Raw genomic sequence first — 17,739 nt, forward strand, 5'->3', positions numbered from 1 at the left:
TTTATCATCTTAGATAAAATATATTGGAAAATAAACATATATTTGCCTAGGGTTGATCTTAGATAAAATTTATTAGCATAATGTTGTTGAAGTCAGGCATTACTCTCCTTAGACTAGTTTAAGTACCACTCTGACAAACCTATTAATATAAAAAGGTTCTTAATATACTTTATATATTTTTATTTGGATCGGGTCAATTCGAAGGTTTTGCCCATGAACCTGAAACTGAACCGATTTAGTTCGAGTTCAAAAAAATGAACTCAACCCTACCCGAAATGCTAATCCAACTCAACCCAACCCTTATAGTTCGGGTTGGGTTGGTCCAGGTTGTCGGGTTGAATGTACACCCCTACTTTCATGTTAGATAAAGATTTACTATTTTTGCTGTGTCAATATGGGGGTGTATAAACGGTCACCAAAATCATGTCTACACCCGCTAAGACTATAATTCACAAAAAATGTATTATAGGGGGGATGTGACTAGCTGTCCATTCTTCCTACTTAGGTTATATGCTATCAAAACCGTGGTTGTTGCGTATTCGCTTTTAGCTTAAACATTAATTTTTTTGAAAAAAATTTCAATTATTTTTTCTCTCATGTTTTCTAACACATTTCTTTCAAACGTGACCCAAGGCTTGATCATATGTCAAGGTTATCCAAGAAATCTGACTTTCATACAATTGACTTGTTTGTCAGGTTAGAACAAGTATCGCATAATCGTTGTCCTACTGCCACAAGAGTGCGATTGTTACAAGTGGTATCAGACGATTCGACTCCTCGAATTGTAGTACACAAACATGTCCGCTACAAAATAAATGGGCAACTCTTAGGTTGACCGATTGGTAGAGATTGATGATTAATTACTCTACATGAGTAAAGTTCTTGATGGAATGAGATTTTTGGAGTCTTGAATGAATGAGATTACCACTAAAGCCGACACGATCAACGAGATGGCAAGCAACCTTGAGGCAATGCTTGTCTACAAATTAATGGTTAGGGTCGAGACCTTAGAAGATAAGGCTACAACTGTTGGTGGCTTCAAAAGTGGGGATAGCTCGACGGGCTCTGTTGCCTAAATGGAGGAACGCATTGAGGGCTTAGACAATGCCCAACAAGCAATCGTTCGGATGATCTAAAAAATGTCTGAGGATTTGAGTGCAACCCTCGGAGTAGTCAGTGTTAAAGTAGCGGATCTGATCGCCATATTCAACTTCACTACGAGAGCGATAGGGAACCAAACCCCAACTGGGGTGTCGTCCAATTCAACAAAGTAAAGGTCTCGAAGCCCAAGCTCTTATGTGGGGTTCAAGATGCCAAGGCTCTAGAGAACTTTATATTTAACCTCGAACAGTACTTTCGAACCACAAATACCATGGCAGAAGAAGCGAAGGTCACATTAGCAACAGTACATCTAACCGACGATGCAAAGTTATGGTAGAGATCCAAGTACATGGACATCCAAGATGATCGATGTACTCTGGACGCTTGGGAGAGCTTAAAACAAAAACTTCGCTCTTAGTTCTTCCCAGAGAATATTGAGATAATTACAAGAAGGAAGTTAAGAGAGCTGAGAAATACAGGGAATATCCAAGACTGTGTGAAGCAATTTTCTAGGCTTATGTTTGATACTCATAAAATTTCCAAGAAAGACAATCTCTTCCGGTGGAAGCCGTAGGAAAAAGCCAAGCTTTATAAACAAAGGGTTCAAGACCCTTCTACACCCTATGCTACAGTCGAACATATATTGGGTGACATTTTGAGAATCTTCTTAAAACAAATCATGATGGAATGATACGTGTTGGTCTATAGAGATAGTCTTCACTCTTACAAGCAAAGAATAAAGAATGTGACCAAGTCGCGAGAATGCAGGAGAATGTCGAAGCAATCAGGTGTGGAATTCGATTTTCAATCTTAATTTGAATCCCGAGTATGAATCATTACAATATAGTTCAACTGATTATCGAGATTCAAATCTTTCTAAATAAAAAAAAAAGTGAATGGTGAATGAAATTTGATGAGAGAGAATGAAATCTAATTGGGTGTGCCTCCACTTACTTGAACTTGAAGTATACCATTTATGACCACCATACCTACACGTTGACCTTTTGCAACCTAACCTCTTTTCATACAACTTTACAATCTTATTAAATTGATTTCAAAGGTCAACATAAACATGTTTAATTAGTTTGACCCTCAAATAATAAGCAAAACCGACCATATTTCACTCTATTATTAATTCTAATCACTTGGGAAACCATGCCATTATTGCTTCATTAAGGATGTTGCTTGGTTGACCAATTGGTTTTTTTATTGAGCCCCACGACTCCAACCAACCTATCCCGATCATGTTAAGACCAAATTAAAATTTAGAGTCGGAAGATAACTAAAACATCTCTCAGATGGCCAAGAAAAAAGTTACCAGTTTATCGTGAAATTCGAGTGCTCTATACCAAAATTGGAAGATTATTGCTTAGGATACTCAAATATTCCTAAAAATTTTATCAAATATTTAATGGAATGCAAATGGGAAACCATTGATTTGCATCAAATAGAAGTAGACCAAAGTTTGCTTCATTTGTAGTGGTCAACGCCAGCTAAAACCTGGCGTCTCCTAAGTCAACCCACTAAGTGCTTTTGATACCAAATTTTGGTAACCTTTTCAATTGGAAATTGATTATCAATTAAGTATTTCAAAATGATTTCTACTATGGATGCAAGTTTTCAATATCTAGGCGCCATATTTTATCTCAAAAATACTTTTAAATTTTTAAAAAATTCATTAATGCTCGATTTTAAAAAGTTTTAAAAATATGTTTACGGTAAATATTATGTTTAAAAAATACCCATAAAATTTTAAAAGTAGCATTAATATCTTTTATATTTAAAAAAAAAAGTTTAAAAAGATTATTTCTAAATTTTTTAATATTATCTCAAAAATTATACGCTAGTTTATAATAATTTTCATTTTTAATTTTTAAACAAATTCTTTTTGAAAAAAAAAAACCTACTATTTTTTACTATCAAAAAAACATCCTAAATAATTAACAAAATTCAAAATTCAAAAAACATGGTTATAACATATCTTTGAAAATAAATAAATAAATATTTTATCGATTAACACTTTAACAAGGGTCGTTTGGGTTGGATTTCTTATTTAACAAGGGTCTTTCAGGTTAAAATTTACAACCCGAACAATTGAGTTTGATATAAGAAAATATTAAAATCCGACCCAACTCAAATCACGAAATCCCTAATAAACTTAACAACACTTTCTTGTTTATTATCTATTTTTTAAGAATGTTTTTGAAATTCAAATCACCTTTTAAAAACTGCAAAAATAGTTTTTGTTTTGTTTTCTAATTTTGGTTAAGAATTTAAAAATAAATTATTAATTAATAGCAACTTTGTTCATTATTTTTGAAGAAAAATACACATGACAAAGTGATTACCTAAATTATGATATAAGCATATTTATACGCGTTAAAGTGCTTTTTGAACCTTTATTTATTTTATTATTATTATTATTATTTTAAGAAAAAAAAAATACAGAAAAATTATTCTTCCAATTCTATTTTTTATTAACATTTATTTTTTTAAAAAAAATTAAAAACAACTCAAACCTCAAACAAATAATTATCATAAAATTTAAAAACTATTCCTATTTAAAAATCATTAATATCAATATTCTTTCAAAATTGATAATTATTTAGGTCTCATTTAATAAATAAAACCGTTTTTACTTTTTCTTTTTAAAAAATTAAGCTCGAACAAAGTAAACCCCTCTCCTTAATCGAGTCTCTCGACTCCTTTTTCTTTTGAAGTCTTTTGTTCGACATTTAAGGATTTACCAATCTATTGGCATGGCTAAGTTTAGAGCATAACTCTGATACCATGTTAGATGAACACGACCCTCCACAATGGTATGATATTGTCCACTTTGAGCATAAGCTCTCGTGGCTTTGCTTTGGGCTTCCCAAAAGGTCACACACTAATAGATAGAGTACTATTTGATTATAAACCTAGGATCATTCCCTGAATTAGCCGATGTGAGAATTTCATCGTCCAACATTTTCTACCATCCTAAAAACTAATGATTTGATCTCTCACCTCAGCAAGAATTCGATAAATATGTATTTAGTGCTCTCGAGAATTAGATTTAAACTAAGAACTTAACATACAAAAGATAAAATTGAACCTTTAAGAGCCTTCTTCCCTCGAGATTGGAGGTTCAAAACCTGAAATAGGCACTCAAACACATCGTTTTTACCAAAGTAAGCATAATTCAACGGTAATTGATACATACTTCTTTGAGTCAAAAGATCAGATCCTCAAACTTGTTGTCCTAGAAAAAATGCACATGTTGTTCCAAATATGAAAATAAAACGTAAAAGAAACGAAAGCATTATCAAAACGAGCGGAAAGAGATTAAGAACTTACCTGGATTTTAGAAAGAGAATGTCCAAAGAAACCCCATGAAACTGTACATTTGCCCCAAAAAGTAAGAACACACTACTGTATGGTTTCAAAACATTCAAGCTGCAGCTCCAATTTCATGATATGTTAAATGTAATAATGATAATGCATCTCATCCAAACACTTGGATTTCTATATTCAAAACCAAAAACTTTTCTTCATCATCCTCCACTCACAAACACAGCCTAACCAAAAAGAAAACCCACATGATGAACACTTGTTTTTTTCTTCTTCATTCTTTGCATTCAAGCAGCCCGCCAAGATTAAAGTTTGGCTCAATCCCATTTTCCAGAACTTGCTACTTCATTTCTCTACGTTTCTATGTATCTCTATAAAAAGTCAAACATTTTGTTTCTTCTTCTTCTTCTTCTTCTTCTTCTTCTTTGCTACTATATTAAGCCTTTATTTGATGCCTCTGGTTTTTCAAGTTGTGGGGTTTCTTGGCTTTGGATTGTTTGCTGAAGAAGATATCGTTTGCTTTCACTTCAAGTTTTTGTAAGTATTTTTGACTTCTTTGTTTGTTGTCCTTTTTGGGTTTGCCTTTTTTTTGTTCTTTTAACTTTCCCATGGCGCCATGGCCATCCCCTGCATGGTTTGGTTGCTTTCGCAGTCAGATCTGCCTTGAAATAGGGCGTTTTCACCCTTTTTGTTAACCTTTTCTTCTTCCACTTTTGAACTAAAAAGCTTCCTTTTTTTAGGGTGTTCGTTGTTTTAGAGATTTGGGTTTGTGTTTTATGAGATTAGCTTCAAATTCTAACCAAAGGATATTGTAGTGAGGCTTTGAATGGCTAAGTTAGTAGGCTTAAACCTCTAAAAATAGAGCCCTACAAATAGAGGGTTGATATCTATAAGATTCTTTTCTAGAGAGATAAGGGATAAAATTCTCAATAATTACAAGTCTATAAGATTATTTTCTACAGCTATCAATAGGTACATGAACTTTCTAGATCTAACTCAATTATAATTTAATAAACTTTTACCTCACTTACAAGGTTGTAAGTTAGAAATATCTTGCCACACCCCCTGATTGTATATGACCGTTTGACGAAATCACGTTTAGGCCTGCTAGACCTGAATCACCTCAAATACTATAAGGGAATGCAATTAGTTGTCAAATTTTATCTGCCCAAAAAGTTATATGTTATTTAAGTCATTTTGTGGCCTTTTGCTTATAGTTATATAATGTTACTTTTAAATCTGGTCTCATTCTTACTTTCAAACTCACTTTCAAAAATCTCTTTGTCCCGTTTTCTAAAACCTTCTTCTCAAATGAGGCTAGAGGCTTGAGCATATGCTGCTCGGTCGTAGACAACGCGAATACAAATTGGCTTCACTCACTTGGTGTTGAGAGTGAGTGCCGCACAATCGCAAAGTCTGTTGCCAAAAAAATTGCGATTGTGACAAGTGGTACAAGGCACGTGTCCTTGAATCTTTGTTCAACTGGCATAGAGCCCGAACAGAAGTTTAAAAACAATGTTACACTTATAAAAATCTTCTATAAATTACTTTCAAGAGAGAGAGTAGATTGTAGAAGGAGAGAAAGTCTAGAAGTGCACAAAACAAGGCTTTAAATCCGGGGCTTTGTAAGTGGTTCCTTGAGGGTTTAACATTGCAAGACAAAAAGCAGCGAGGGTAAGACGTTTTTTGACACGGTTTGTAATAAAAACTCCTAACATTATCCATGTGACATTGAGTGCGTTTTTCATGTACAAACACACTTTCTTTCCTATTTTATACACTAACCCAAAAGCTTCTTCCTTTTTTTAGTCTCCCAGTTCCTGTTCTTATTCATATCTCAACTTTCTTGACAACCCTTTCTCATTCCAGTATCCGTTCACAGGTTTCTCAGGTTTCTCAGGTGGAAGATAGTTTTTGTCCAGAATTCGACATATCAATATTTGGGAGTTTTAAGGTAAGAAAATTACTTTCAGCTCGGTCTGGATGATCAGTCTTTTCAGTATCATATGAAAAGGACGTATCTGATATGCGGTTTTGCTACAGGGTTGCGATTGTTCCGAAGTTGCGTTGAGAAGAAGATGGGTATCTTTCGGAATCCTGCAACACGAAACGGGGATTATTTAGAAGGGATGATCAATGATTATGTTGGAGGAAAAGGAAAGTTAAGACCTCAAAGAAATTCTTCAACAAAGCTTGTTGCTGGTCTTACATGTCTCCAGTTTGCCTTCGCATTATATGCAACATTTCTACTGTATTATGTCAGCCCTGCAATAGACTTGAGAACCAAACCGGACTTCTCTTGGGCTACAAGAATCGCTCAACAATGGAGACAGTTTGTAATATCGCCCCACGTAGTGGGTCGAATCGAAGAACCGACTTCTCTAATGATGCAACCGGAATTCAGACCGATTACTCCGGAGGAAGCTTGTGAGAATGAGAAGATTGATTTTGAGCAAAAGAAGTCCACTGATGGGCAGATGATAAAGTTGAAAACAGAGCTTTACAATGAGATTCTAGATTTTCAAAGCAAAAGCTTTGGAACAGAGACTCTTTCTCAGCTAATGGCAATGAAGTCCAAATGGGATTTGAGAGGACCAAACAAGCCAAAAGTTACAGTGATTTTGAACCATTTTAAGAGGAAAACTCTGTGTGCACAACTTAACTCTTTGCTTCAGCAAAGCCTTCCTTTCCACCATGTCTGGGTGCTTGCATTTGGGAGCCCAAATGAGCTCTCTTTGAAAAGAATTGTAGATAGCTATAACAACTCCAGAATTAGCTTTATTAGCTCAAGCTATGACTTCAAGTACTACGGACGGTTCCAAATGGCCTTACAAACCGAAGCTGATTTAGTATATATTCTTGATGATGACATGATTCCAGGCCGTAAAATGCTACAGATTTTGTCTCATGTAGCAGGGACCAACAAATACAAGAACGCAGTTTTGGGCAGCATAGGTAGGATTTTGCCATTTCGACAGAAGGATTTCACATTCCCGAGTTATCGAAAGTTTCGATCCAAGGAAGCAGGGCTTTACTTGCCTGATCCTGCTTATGACATCACCGTCAATAAAATTGTGCAGGTCGACTTTCTCTCGAGCTCTTGGTTCTTATCCGCAGAGCTTGTGAAGACACTTTTCATTGAAACCCCCTTCACCTTTGCAACCGGAGAAGATCTCCACCTAAGGTAACTTATTACTAGCTGTTTCCACTACTCATATTTCAACATCTCCTAAGTTTTGGGTGGCTAATTGTTTTAATCCCAAATATGCAGCTATCAGCTTCAAAAGTATAGAAATGCTGCCTCATTTGTTCTTCCTGTAGACCCAAAAGACAAGGAAACTTGGGGTGACAGTGAACACAGGCTGGCTTACGTTTCCGAGACCACTGTCATATTTAAGGACATTGTTCAAGTTCGGGATGATCAATGGTGGAAGGCGATGTCTACTGGTTATATTACACAATGGGCAGCTATGTATCCTCAAAAGATAGATGCTCTATTTTATGCTCATTCTGTTGATGAAGCTAAAGCACTAGCACCACTTCTTGAAAAGTTCAGATCCACTGTTGGAAAGAAGGCTTATATTGCAGTGTCTGGCGGTAACTTTTGCCTGTGTGAAGATGCTGCAGCTGCTCTTAAATGGCCGAAGTCGGTTTGTAAAGAACGGAGGTTCAAGATATTTGACTTGGCCATTGGGGCTCTCTCTGGAATATCAAATTCTGAGGTCCCTGTGGTGCAGGCAGTGTATGCCAGTATGAAGGGATTAATCAAAATACACAATCCCAGCGTCGTCATCACTGTGGCAGACGTTGATCCTAATGTGAAGAAGGCTTTGAAAATGGCATCAGAGGCTAACTTGAACGGTAGTACAACAGTGATTCTTTTACCAAGGCCTTCGATTTCTAAAGTTCTTTGGATGGCCGATCTTCGATCAACAGCACTTCCAAGTAAGAATGCTAAGATACTTCCTCTTTTCTCTCAATTTCTCCTGATAGAAATTCTTGCCATGCAATAGCAGAGCTCTCATTCTTTTCTTTTCTTTTTCCTTTCAGATTGGAACAAGATGCGGATTTCAATCAACATTATCACACAAAACCGTGCTGGTTCGTTAACACGGCTTCTCAAGTCACTAAAAGATGCATATTACCTAGGGGATGAGATACCTATCAGCTTCAACATGGACAGTAAAGTCGACGAGGAAACTATAAAATTAGTAAGCTCCTTTGAGTGGCCTCATGGCCCCAAAAGCCTCAGAAGAAGAATCATCCAAGGAGGGCTGATACGAGCTGTAAGCGAGAGTTGGTATCCTGCTTCGGACAACGATTATGGACTCCTACTCGAAGACGATATTGAAGTCTCTCCATACTACTACCTTTGGATCAAATACGCCCTCCTAGCATACCACTACGATCCACAAATATCTCTACCCGAGCTATCATCGATCTCCCTCTACACGCCTCGGCTAGTCGAAGTGGTTAAAGAAAGACCTAAATGGAATGCAACAGAGTTCTTCAAGCGGATTCATCCAAACACACCTTACCTCCACCAGCTCCCCTGCAGTTGGGGAGCAGTTTTCTTCCCCAAACATTGGAGGGAGTTTTATGTTTACATGAACACAAGATTCACGGAAAATGCGAAAGAGAATCCAGTTCAGATCCCTAAATCTAGAACAAACGGTTGGCAAGCATCATGGAAGAAGTTCCTAATCGACATGATGTACTTAAGAGGCTACGTAAGTCTGTACCCTAACTTCCCAAATCAAGCCAGTTTTTCAACGAACCACATGGAACCAGGAGCTCACATAAGTGCAAAGGACAATATCGTGAAGCACAAGAAGGAAGATTTCGAGGTTCCATTATTGAAAGAAAACTTCGTAAATTTCTTACCGAATGGGAAATTACCGGCGGCTTCGAAACTTCCATCGTTGAACCTCTTCAATCAACCGGTGTCGCTGAAGGGACTCAAGTCCGCCGGAGCCAAGCTAGGACAAGATGTGCTGAAATGCGAAGTTTCTGAGATTGTAGCGGTGAACCATGAGACTGGTCTGCCTTCGCACTGTGCAAAATTCTGATTCGTTCTCCATGATTCTTTGCTTCTTTTCAACGATTCATTTCTGTAATAGGTTAGCTGAATTTCATCTCTTCGTTGATAATTTGGTTGATATAATCTGATCCGCTTAATAAGAACAGCATTCAATTTCAAGGACTGGAGTCGGAATCTGATCGAACAACCATTCCATCTCGAATTGATGATTAAAATTTGAGAATGGTTTATATTACATCTAAAGTTCAAAAGGTGAGAGGTTTAAGACATTTTGGTCGCGTGTCTCGGTCATACTTGTCTAAAACGTGTTATTCATAGTCGTTTGCTGGATCCAACCTCTTTTATCTGCTTTCATGTCTAGTTAGGTTTTTACTATCCATGTCATGTCAATATCTGGTGTATAACTCTTCCTCAAAATCATGTTTACACCGTCAATGCTAAAATGCTCCAAAATGTATTATTGTGGGGACGTGACTAGTCATCAATTCTTCATACCCGAGTTATATGCTATCAAAATTGTGGTTGTTGCTTGTCCCCAACATTTTTCCATTTTCATTATCATTTAATACGACCCAGCTAGCGTCTTCCTTCATGTCATATCGTTTATCATATCATTTATCATATCATTTATCATATCTTTCATGCATACGTCGCGGTTGTATTTCATGTCCGTTCGCCATTTTACATGTCAATCATATCATTCATATTACATACGTATGTCATATCATAACGTTTCCATATTTCCAAACATAACAATTCTCATTATGTACACATCATACCATATCATATCCTACAACAGTAATATAACATGCCATGTATGCCTTTCACATATCACACCATAGCATATCGTATCACAATATATCATATCATATCATATTATAAAAATTTATCACATATATCATATCATTCTCATATTATATTACAACATATATATATTCATCGCTCACATGTCATATCATAACCATATCCTTTCTTAAACACTTCATAGTCATATCATTTCTATATGCATATTCTAGTCATATCGTTTCCTAACCTTGTCATATCTTTATTGTCTTTATGCATTTCATAGTCGTATCATTTCATGAGCATACCTTAGTCATATCGTATCTCAAACGTATCCTAACCATGTCATTTCATGAACGTGTCCTACTCATATCGTTTCATGAACGTATCCTACTTATACCGTTACAGAAACGTATCTCAATCTATCATAACCATATCGTTTTTTATACATAACCTAACCACATCGTTTCATGAACATATCTTAGTCTGTTAAGAATGAGAAATTCTTATACCATGTTAATAATGAGAAACATAAGTGGGATCGAAAGTCCAAGAAATAGAAGTGGGATTGAAAGTCCAATTTTCATTAATGTTCGCAACGTTTAAAATATATTTCATAACCAACTTTATATCTTAAATCAAATTTCTTAATATAGTCATATCGTTCCATTGAACACATCATAGTAAGAGTATTATTCTCAATATTTAATTAGTTTATATATATATATATATATATATATTTACTTGTAGGGTATTAGTTGGTAGCTTGTATCCTATTTAAATTATGAATATTAATGAGGATACACATCTTCGATTCCGATTCTATTTCTCATTCTTAACAAAAAGCTTTACAAATCTTCATATAAAACTCGAGGGTTGTCACCTCAGACGATCTCAGCCATTGGATGGCTTCACGGCAGATCCATATAGGCGACCGAGATGGTTGGATCTCCACAAATATTGGAGGTACCATATCTGCTTAAAATCCAAGCTTTTTAAGCTATTCTTAAAATTTTATGATTTACTATGTTATTTTTACCCTTTCTTAAGAATTAAAAATAAAATAAAATAAGAAAATTACATTTTTGCCCTTTTTAACCCTATTTTCTTTTGGGCACTTCATTACATATACGTACATTATTTATATTAGAGTTGCATTTTGATCCCTTTTAATGTTTTAACCTATCCCTAAATCATTTTAAGATTATACTATTTTGATTCTTATACTTTTTAAGGAATTTGTCAAAAATAATTTCTAAATTTCACGTACCAAAGTTGAGATGGCTGAGTTGGTTAAAAGTGTCAAATTAACCTTTTGGGTCTGAAAGGGTGGCCTTTTTAAGAAATAAACCAAGTAGTCAGAATCTTGCTAAAGAAATCAAGATATAATAGTTGCATAATAGGACAAGTAGTCAGAAAGTAGGTCAAATACCATAATCGGGTTGAAGGGTAAGTAAAGAAATAAGCGTGCTCAATAAATCGAGACTCAAGACCTAAAAAGCGGGTTGAAGGGTAAGTAAAGAATTAAAGAAATAAGCTTGCTAAATAAATCGAGACCCGAAGACCTGAAAAGCGGGTTGAAGGGTAAGTAAAGAAATAAGCTTGCTAAATAAATCGAGACCTGAGACCTGAAAAACGGGTTGAAGGGTAAGTAAAGAGGGTTGAAGGGTAAGTGAAGAAATAAGCTTACTAAATAAATCGAGACCTGAGACTTGAAAAACGAGTTGAAGGGTAAGAAAAGAAATAAGAAATCGAGACCTGAAAATCTCTAAATTATCTTTAGGTAAGCTACGACAAGGAAAATGATTTTCAGTTTTATAAATTATTATTTATATAATAAAGTCATTTCAACTCTAATATTAAATAAAATATAAAATTAATCTAAATTTTTATTAAAAAAAAAAAACGTAGTGAAAAAAAAAACCTCTTTTTTAAAATATATTTATATTTGTATTAAGGAAAAATCGGATGGGGAATATAATTAGGTCCCAATTCCATTTATTTAAGGGCGAAAAATCTTTCTCAATTTTTTTTTTAATTTCTAATAAAAGAATTTCAACTCCTCCAATTAAATGGACATATTGGCAAAATAATAATAAAAAAAAATTGTTCTTTAAATTAGTTAGGGTGAAAAATTGGGATGGGCCCCACAGTGAATTAACAATAATAAAATTTTAATTAAATAATTAATTCGAAATTTCTAATTCCTCACGCTCTCCAACCACAAAACGGTTGCTTTTTTACAATTTGAAATTTTTTAATAAATAAATAAATAAAAGCCTGTCCAAGTGAGGGTAATATGGTAAATTTCAAACGGTCGTCGTAAAAGGTCGATTTTTTTTTTTTTTTAATCTTAGAAATAAAGATGGTGTAACGACTCATATTCAAGATTTGGAATTCGGATCCGAAACCTAATGACCTCGATATTTCACTACATCCCCTGCAATATGGTCAGGTTATTTACTCCTTGTTTCTAAGGGTGAAGACCATCCCACAGACCAACACAAATTCTTCGAGCATGTTTTGTCATCACTCACATGCATCTTATAAAAATTTCAAAAAGGTGATTCAATTTAGAATTGCTCCAAATAAAACACATTTAACCATGAAATTCTTATGATTGAGCCATCGACAAGAAAGACGCACCTTGTTCGTATAGGTAATAACTTTCACTTCATTTTAACTCTACAAGATCGCTCTCTTTCGGATGTGGTTTTCAGTTCATTCATGTACCTCTTCTTTACTCGGATGTCACTGTTGTAACCTTTTAAATTTAAATTAGAAAGCTTACGAGAAATTAAAATTCCAAAATTAGAAATTTTAATTTATGATGTTAATCCATAACACTTTTACTAAATTGAATACTCGATTCTTCCATATCTCAATCTCCTTAGCTTGGATATCAGTATACGTGAATGGTCATTAACTCAATTCATTAACATCGTCACATAAATTATGTCATACACACCTCAGATCTAAATCATCACGTATTTAAAAATGGGTTTTTTTTACTCTTGATCTTGACTATCAACCTAATCCGTTCTTAAACTTTCGATGAAGTTTATAGTTTTGGATTCTTTGATATTTAAGTTCTCTAGATCAAATTCTCAAAAGTTTCACAAACTACATAGAGAATTTAATGTAGGATTTGAAAATTTCAATAATCTCGAGTCAAACCACGTCGATTTTATGGAAGAACACCCACACACAAAGTGATGTATATTTTGTTTAAAGTACAATCACAAGGGGTTCTTGAAGGTTGAAACACACAAATTTTGCTCCTAAACACAAATTTCGTGTTGCCTCATAAAATATATGAAAGAAATAATTTAAAAATTAAAATTTTGAATACCAATATGAACATAGCTCAACTAATTACAAACTAATAATTATATCAATATGAACACCGATCGAACGAGTTTTTTAAACTCTTTTGAAACTCATTATGCTTAGAAAATAATTAATATAATTAACATAATTAACATAAGCGATTGAAAACCGAAAATTAGATCTCTTTTTAAATTCATTACAAACCCTAACTTTTGAAATTTCATTATGCTTAAGGTCAAATGGTTGCTTGAAATTTTGAGGTCGTTTCAAATTTGAAGTAGTTCTCTTCACGATGACTTTAGGGGTCGGTTGAATATATATGAACTGTGTGATGCATGTATAATGCAGCTGTCGTGGTTGTTTTGTTATTTGGAATGTTGATTATTGGACCTTGTGTATGAATGTTAATGACATTTGATATCGTTACAAGTACGGTGACAATTATCCATCTATTATCATGAAGTGATATGACAGGAGAAGCACGACTCCACTAATCAGGTGTCAATTCTCATTCGTTAGGGTAAAGTCTCTCGAGATTCTCGCTTATGAATCACTAGAGAATTAGTACACCCGTCGTGAAATGAGTTCATTGTCCACTTCTAGCATTGGAAAATGGTGTGTTTTAACCGTATATTATTTAGGTCTCACAAATGCACGTTGCACGTTCTTATTATTTATATTTGACTTCATTAGGAAGGTTACATACAAGGTATTCTTAATCCTCAACCTTTTTCATCACATATGGCAAGAACGACGGCAAGAACGTACAACATGGCAAGTGACAGGATACCATTTCAACGATAGGATTTGTGTCGATATGTTTCCCACATTTGTTTTATATCTCGAACTTTTTTAAACTTGATGTAGCGTTTTAACTCTTGTAATTGATATTTTATATGAGATCCTATATCAGTTGGAGAAACGAACTAAACATTTCTTTATACGTATATAGAAAACAGATGCGTTTTAAAATCGTGAGGCTACCGATGATACGTAAAGGGCCAAAGCGGGCAATATTTACTAGCGGTGAGCTTGGGCTGTTACAAATGGTATTAGAGCTAGAGACCGAACGATGTGTCAGCGAGTATACTGGCCACCAAGGGGGTGGATTATAAAGATCCTATATGGGTTAGAGAGGAAAACAAAATATTCATTTTTTAAAACCGTGAGGCTGACACGTTAACAGGCTAGAGCAGACAATATCTGGGTTACATTTTATGTTGATGAGATTCAAAAAATAATTTTATTTTTAATAATAAAAAACAATTTAATTTTATTATTTTTTAAAATTTCCATAGTTTTTATAAATTTATAAAATCATGGTGTAAATTTTACAAATCCTTAATATTCGTATAAAATTAAAAAATATTTGTAATTTTACAATTTTGCCCTCACAAATCCTTATGTGTTTTGCAGGCTATTTTAGTCTTTTCACGCTGTCAAGTCTCTATCTTTGTCCCTCTTCCTCGCTGTGTATATATATATATATGAATATAGAATGGCACTCTGTATTTTAAGCTTTGATATTTTTTCTGATGAAATCATTGCAAATTCTCTGTATCAGAAAGCGAAGAAAAGAAAACTGTTCAATTGTTGGGGGCAGGGAGATTAATCCTCCCCCTTCATTTTCGGAGGAGGAGGAATCGGAGAAAATCTAGCCCTTTTTTTTCTTCGCCATTTCAACCCAAAGTAAGAATCATTTGTTCAATCCCCTTTCGTTTTCCCCCCAATTTGATGCTGTTTCTGTTTGGATGCTGGGAAAATTCGAAAGGGAAAAGTTATTGGAAGTTTCTGATGGCCGGATGGATTTGAGTGGGCCCTAATTGATCGCGAGCCCTGTCTCTCGGAATCCCAACACGATCTCGGGAATTTATGAGCACGAGATCCCTAAAACCAATACTCGTAGGACATACCTTTTCCTTCTCGGTTTTCTTGTTGCTGATTTTCATTTTGTCGGGTTAATGCTCTGTTTTTATGCTGTTTCATTCCTGGAATTTCTTTTTCTGTTCTTCCTTTTAACTCTTGCCTGTGCCCGTTTTTGTTAGTGTGCATGTCTGGTAAATGCTTGAACTATTTGCCTCTCCTTTCTGGTTTAGTGGCTTTGTGATTCTCTGGTGTGTTGCTGTTGCGTTTGTTTTCAAGGTGGGTTTTCTGGTTCGGTTCCTGGCTGAGTTTAGCTGGTTAGTAATTTTGAGAGTGCTTTTGCATGGAACATAGTGGTTTAAGCCTTGAAGAAATGTTGAATTCATAATTTGATGAATATTTGTGGAAATTTTGTCTGAGAAACAGTTGATGTGAAATTGAAATGTTGTTTCTAGTGTTGGTGGAGAGGGAATGATCCTGGGTTTATAAGGAAGGAATACATCTCCATTGGTATGAAGCTTTTAGGGGAAACCAAAAGCATATCATTGTGGAGATTCGTGATTCCTAACATGGTATCAGAGTCATTCCCTTAACTTAGTCATGTCAATAAAATCCTTAAATGTCGAACAAATAAGTTATGAGTCTCGAAGGTGTAGTAAAAAAGTGACTCAAGTGTCGAACAACGGGTGTATTTTGTTCGAGGGCTCTAGAGAAAGGAGTCGAGCCTCAATTAAATGGAGATTGTTCAAGGGCTCCATAGGCCTCAAGGGAGACTCTATGGTTACTTTGTTCGAAGGGAGGATTGTTGGTGGGGAGTCCCGCACCGGTTAATTAAGAGAATGATCATGGGTTTATAAGGAAGGAATACATTTCCATTGGTACGAGGCCTTTTGGGAAAACTAAAGGTAGAGCCATGAGAGCTTATGCTCAGAGTAGACAATATCATACCATAGTGGAGATTCGTGATTCCTAACATCTAGCTCAGTTTCTTGATTTTTAGGAAATTATATAAAGGAGTTGACAATCCTATGTTTGGTTCTGTTGCCCCTTTTTTTCAGTGATTACACAATTGCTTTTGCTGTGAATAGTCTGTTCTTCATCTCATAACCTTATTTTTCTTTCTCCAGTTGTTGAAGTTGTGAGATGCATGGATCCCATTATTAAGTTAACTTTGCTTCTGTTGTTCTTCAGAATAGGTTGGTGCCTGCCTACCCGTGCGCTGTTCTTTAATTTTCTCACTTGCCTCTAGTAAAATAGTCTGAATCTATAAATTTAAATTTGTACTTAAAGTTCAATCAGAGGTCATATTAAATTTTGTATAAATTGGAGCCTTAGAATCATAAGTATTCTTTCAAGACCGCGTTTTATTGGGCATTTTGCTCCTATTATTTGACTCATTGATGTACTAAGTTCTTTCCATTGCATGCCAGCATGTGCTTCAACCGTCGAAAAAAATTTTGAACACTGTGAAACGGTTGTAAAAAATTGGGCATCATCTGCTCTTCATCAGGGTATCAACAAAGATAAACATACACTACAAGACTTACTGTTCTTTCTCCATGTTCCAAGAACAGGAGGGCGATCGTACTACCACTGGTAACTTTCAAATCATAAAGTTCACTGAGTATTGACTACTCGAGTATCATTGTCTTAGTGTTTATTTGGTTCTGTTCTGTAACTCTCGCAGTTTCTTGAAAAAGTTGTACCCAAGCTCTCAGGAGTGTCCCCGTTCTTATGATAAGCTACGTTTCGACCCCAGGTATAACAAGATGGTTATCGTTTTATTTTTCAAATTGTTTCATAGGACATACATTCAACTTTTGTAATGTTGTGTTTTACTAGCTTTACTTTAGCTTTGGCTCATAATAATTATCAACCTGTATGGTGTTTGAATTTGAATTGCAGAAAGGAGAAATGCAGATTGTTGGCTACTCATGATGATTATAGCATGATGGAAAAACTACCGAAGGAGAGGACGTCAGTGGTGACAATTGTTCGGAATCCAGTTGACCGTGTTTTTAGTTCATATGAATTTTCAGTTGAGGTAGCAGCTAGATTTTTGGTGCATCCTGATCTAGCTTCTGCAACAAAAATGTCCAAACGTCTGCGTGCAAAGAAGGCTGGAGTGAGCACACTGGATATTTGGCCGTGGAAATATTTGGTTCCGTGGATGAGGGCCGACCTATTTGCTCGAGTAAGTGTCCTGTTGTCCAATCTAGTGCATCTTCATGATGTTTTTAAATTTTTTTTTTTTTTTTTTTTTTTTTAATTTTAACGCAAGTTAAGAAAAA

At 35.1% G+C, this 17,739-nt stretch overlaps 2 protein-coding genes and 2 long non-coding RNA genes across 8 annotated transcripts in view; 2 read left to right on the forward strand and 2 right to left on the reverse strand.

Moving 5' to 3' along the window:
- Positions 1 to 4,118: 4,118 nt before the first annotated feature.
- On the reverse strand, positions 4,119 to 9,401 carry LOC111464811. Its single transcript, XR_002714089.1, has 2 exons — positions 9,316 to 9,401; positions 4,119 to 4,342 (listed from the first exon to the last, which is right to left on the reverse strand). It is a non-coding gene; the product is annotated as an uncharacterized LOC111464811 (long non-coding RNA).
- LOC111464807 lies at positions 4,485 to 9,665 on the forward strand. Of its 3 annotated transcripts, none has more exons than XM_023109049.1 (5): positions 4,485 to 4,968; positions 6,323 to 6,385; positions 6,475 to 7,615; positions 7,703 to 8,376; positions 8,482 to 9,665. In XM_023109049.1, the coding sequence occupies exons 3-5, from the start codon at positions 6,510 to 6,512 to the stop codon at positions 9,498 to 9,500; spliced, it is 2,799 nt and encodes a 932-aa protein (XP_022964817.1). In that variant the 5' UTR covers positions 4,485 to 4,968; positions 6,323 to 6,385; positions 6,475 to 6,509; the 3' UTR covers positions 9,501 to 9,665. The 3 variants fall into 3 exon arrangements, with proteins under 3 accessions (XP_022964817.1, XP_022964818.1, XP_022964819.1); XM_023109050.1 differs by lacking the exon at positions 4,485 to 4,968 and adding an exon at positions 6,022 to 6,105; XM_023109051.1 differs by lacking the exons at positions 4,485 to 4,968; positions 6,323 to 6,385 and having other exon boundaries at positions 6,459 to 7,615.
- Positions 5,769 to 6,802, reverse strand: LOC111464810. Its single transcript, XR_002714088.1, has 2 exons — positions 6,641 to 6,802; positions 5,769 to 6,528 (listed from the first exon to the last, which is right to left on the reverse strand). It is a non-coding gene; the product is annotated as an uncharacterized LOC111464810 (long non-coding RNA).
- A 5,444-nt stretch (positions 9,666 to 15,109) lies between the features above and the next one.
- Positions 15,110 to 17,739, forward strand: part of LOC111464808 (protein-tyrosine sulfotransferase-like) — a 7,525-nt gene continuing 4,895 nt past the window's right edge. For 2 of the 3 annotated variants that reach the window (XM_023109052.1, XM_023109054.1), the window contains exons 1-5: positions 15,110 to 15,487; positions 16,576 to 16,644; positions 16,879 to 17,044; positions 17,136 to 17,207; positions 17,354 to 17,642. In XM_023109052.1, coding sequence (XP_022964820.1) covers positions 16,596 to 16,644; positions 16,879 to 17,044; positions 17,136 to 17,207; positions 17,354 to 17,642 — 576 coding nt within the window. In that variant the 5' untranslated portion in view covers positions 15,110 to 15,487; positions 16,576 to 16,595. The remainder of the gene's footprint in view (positions 15,488 to 16,575; positions 16,645 to 16,878; positions 17,045 to 17,135; positions 17,208 to 17,353; positions 17,643 to 17,739) is intronic. The other variant, XM_023109053.1, reaches the window with a different exon arrangement.

This window comes from Cucurbita moschata, unplaced genomic scaffold (genome assembly GCF_002738365.1).
Source record: "Cucurbita moschata cultivar Rifu unplaced genomic scaffold, Cmos_1.0 Cmo_Scf00031, whole genome shotgun sequence".
Classification (NCBI taxonomy): Eukaryota; Viridiplantae; Streptophyta; class Magnoliopsida; order Cucurbitales; family Cucurbitaceae; genus Cucurbita; species Cucurbita moschata.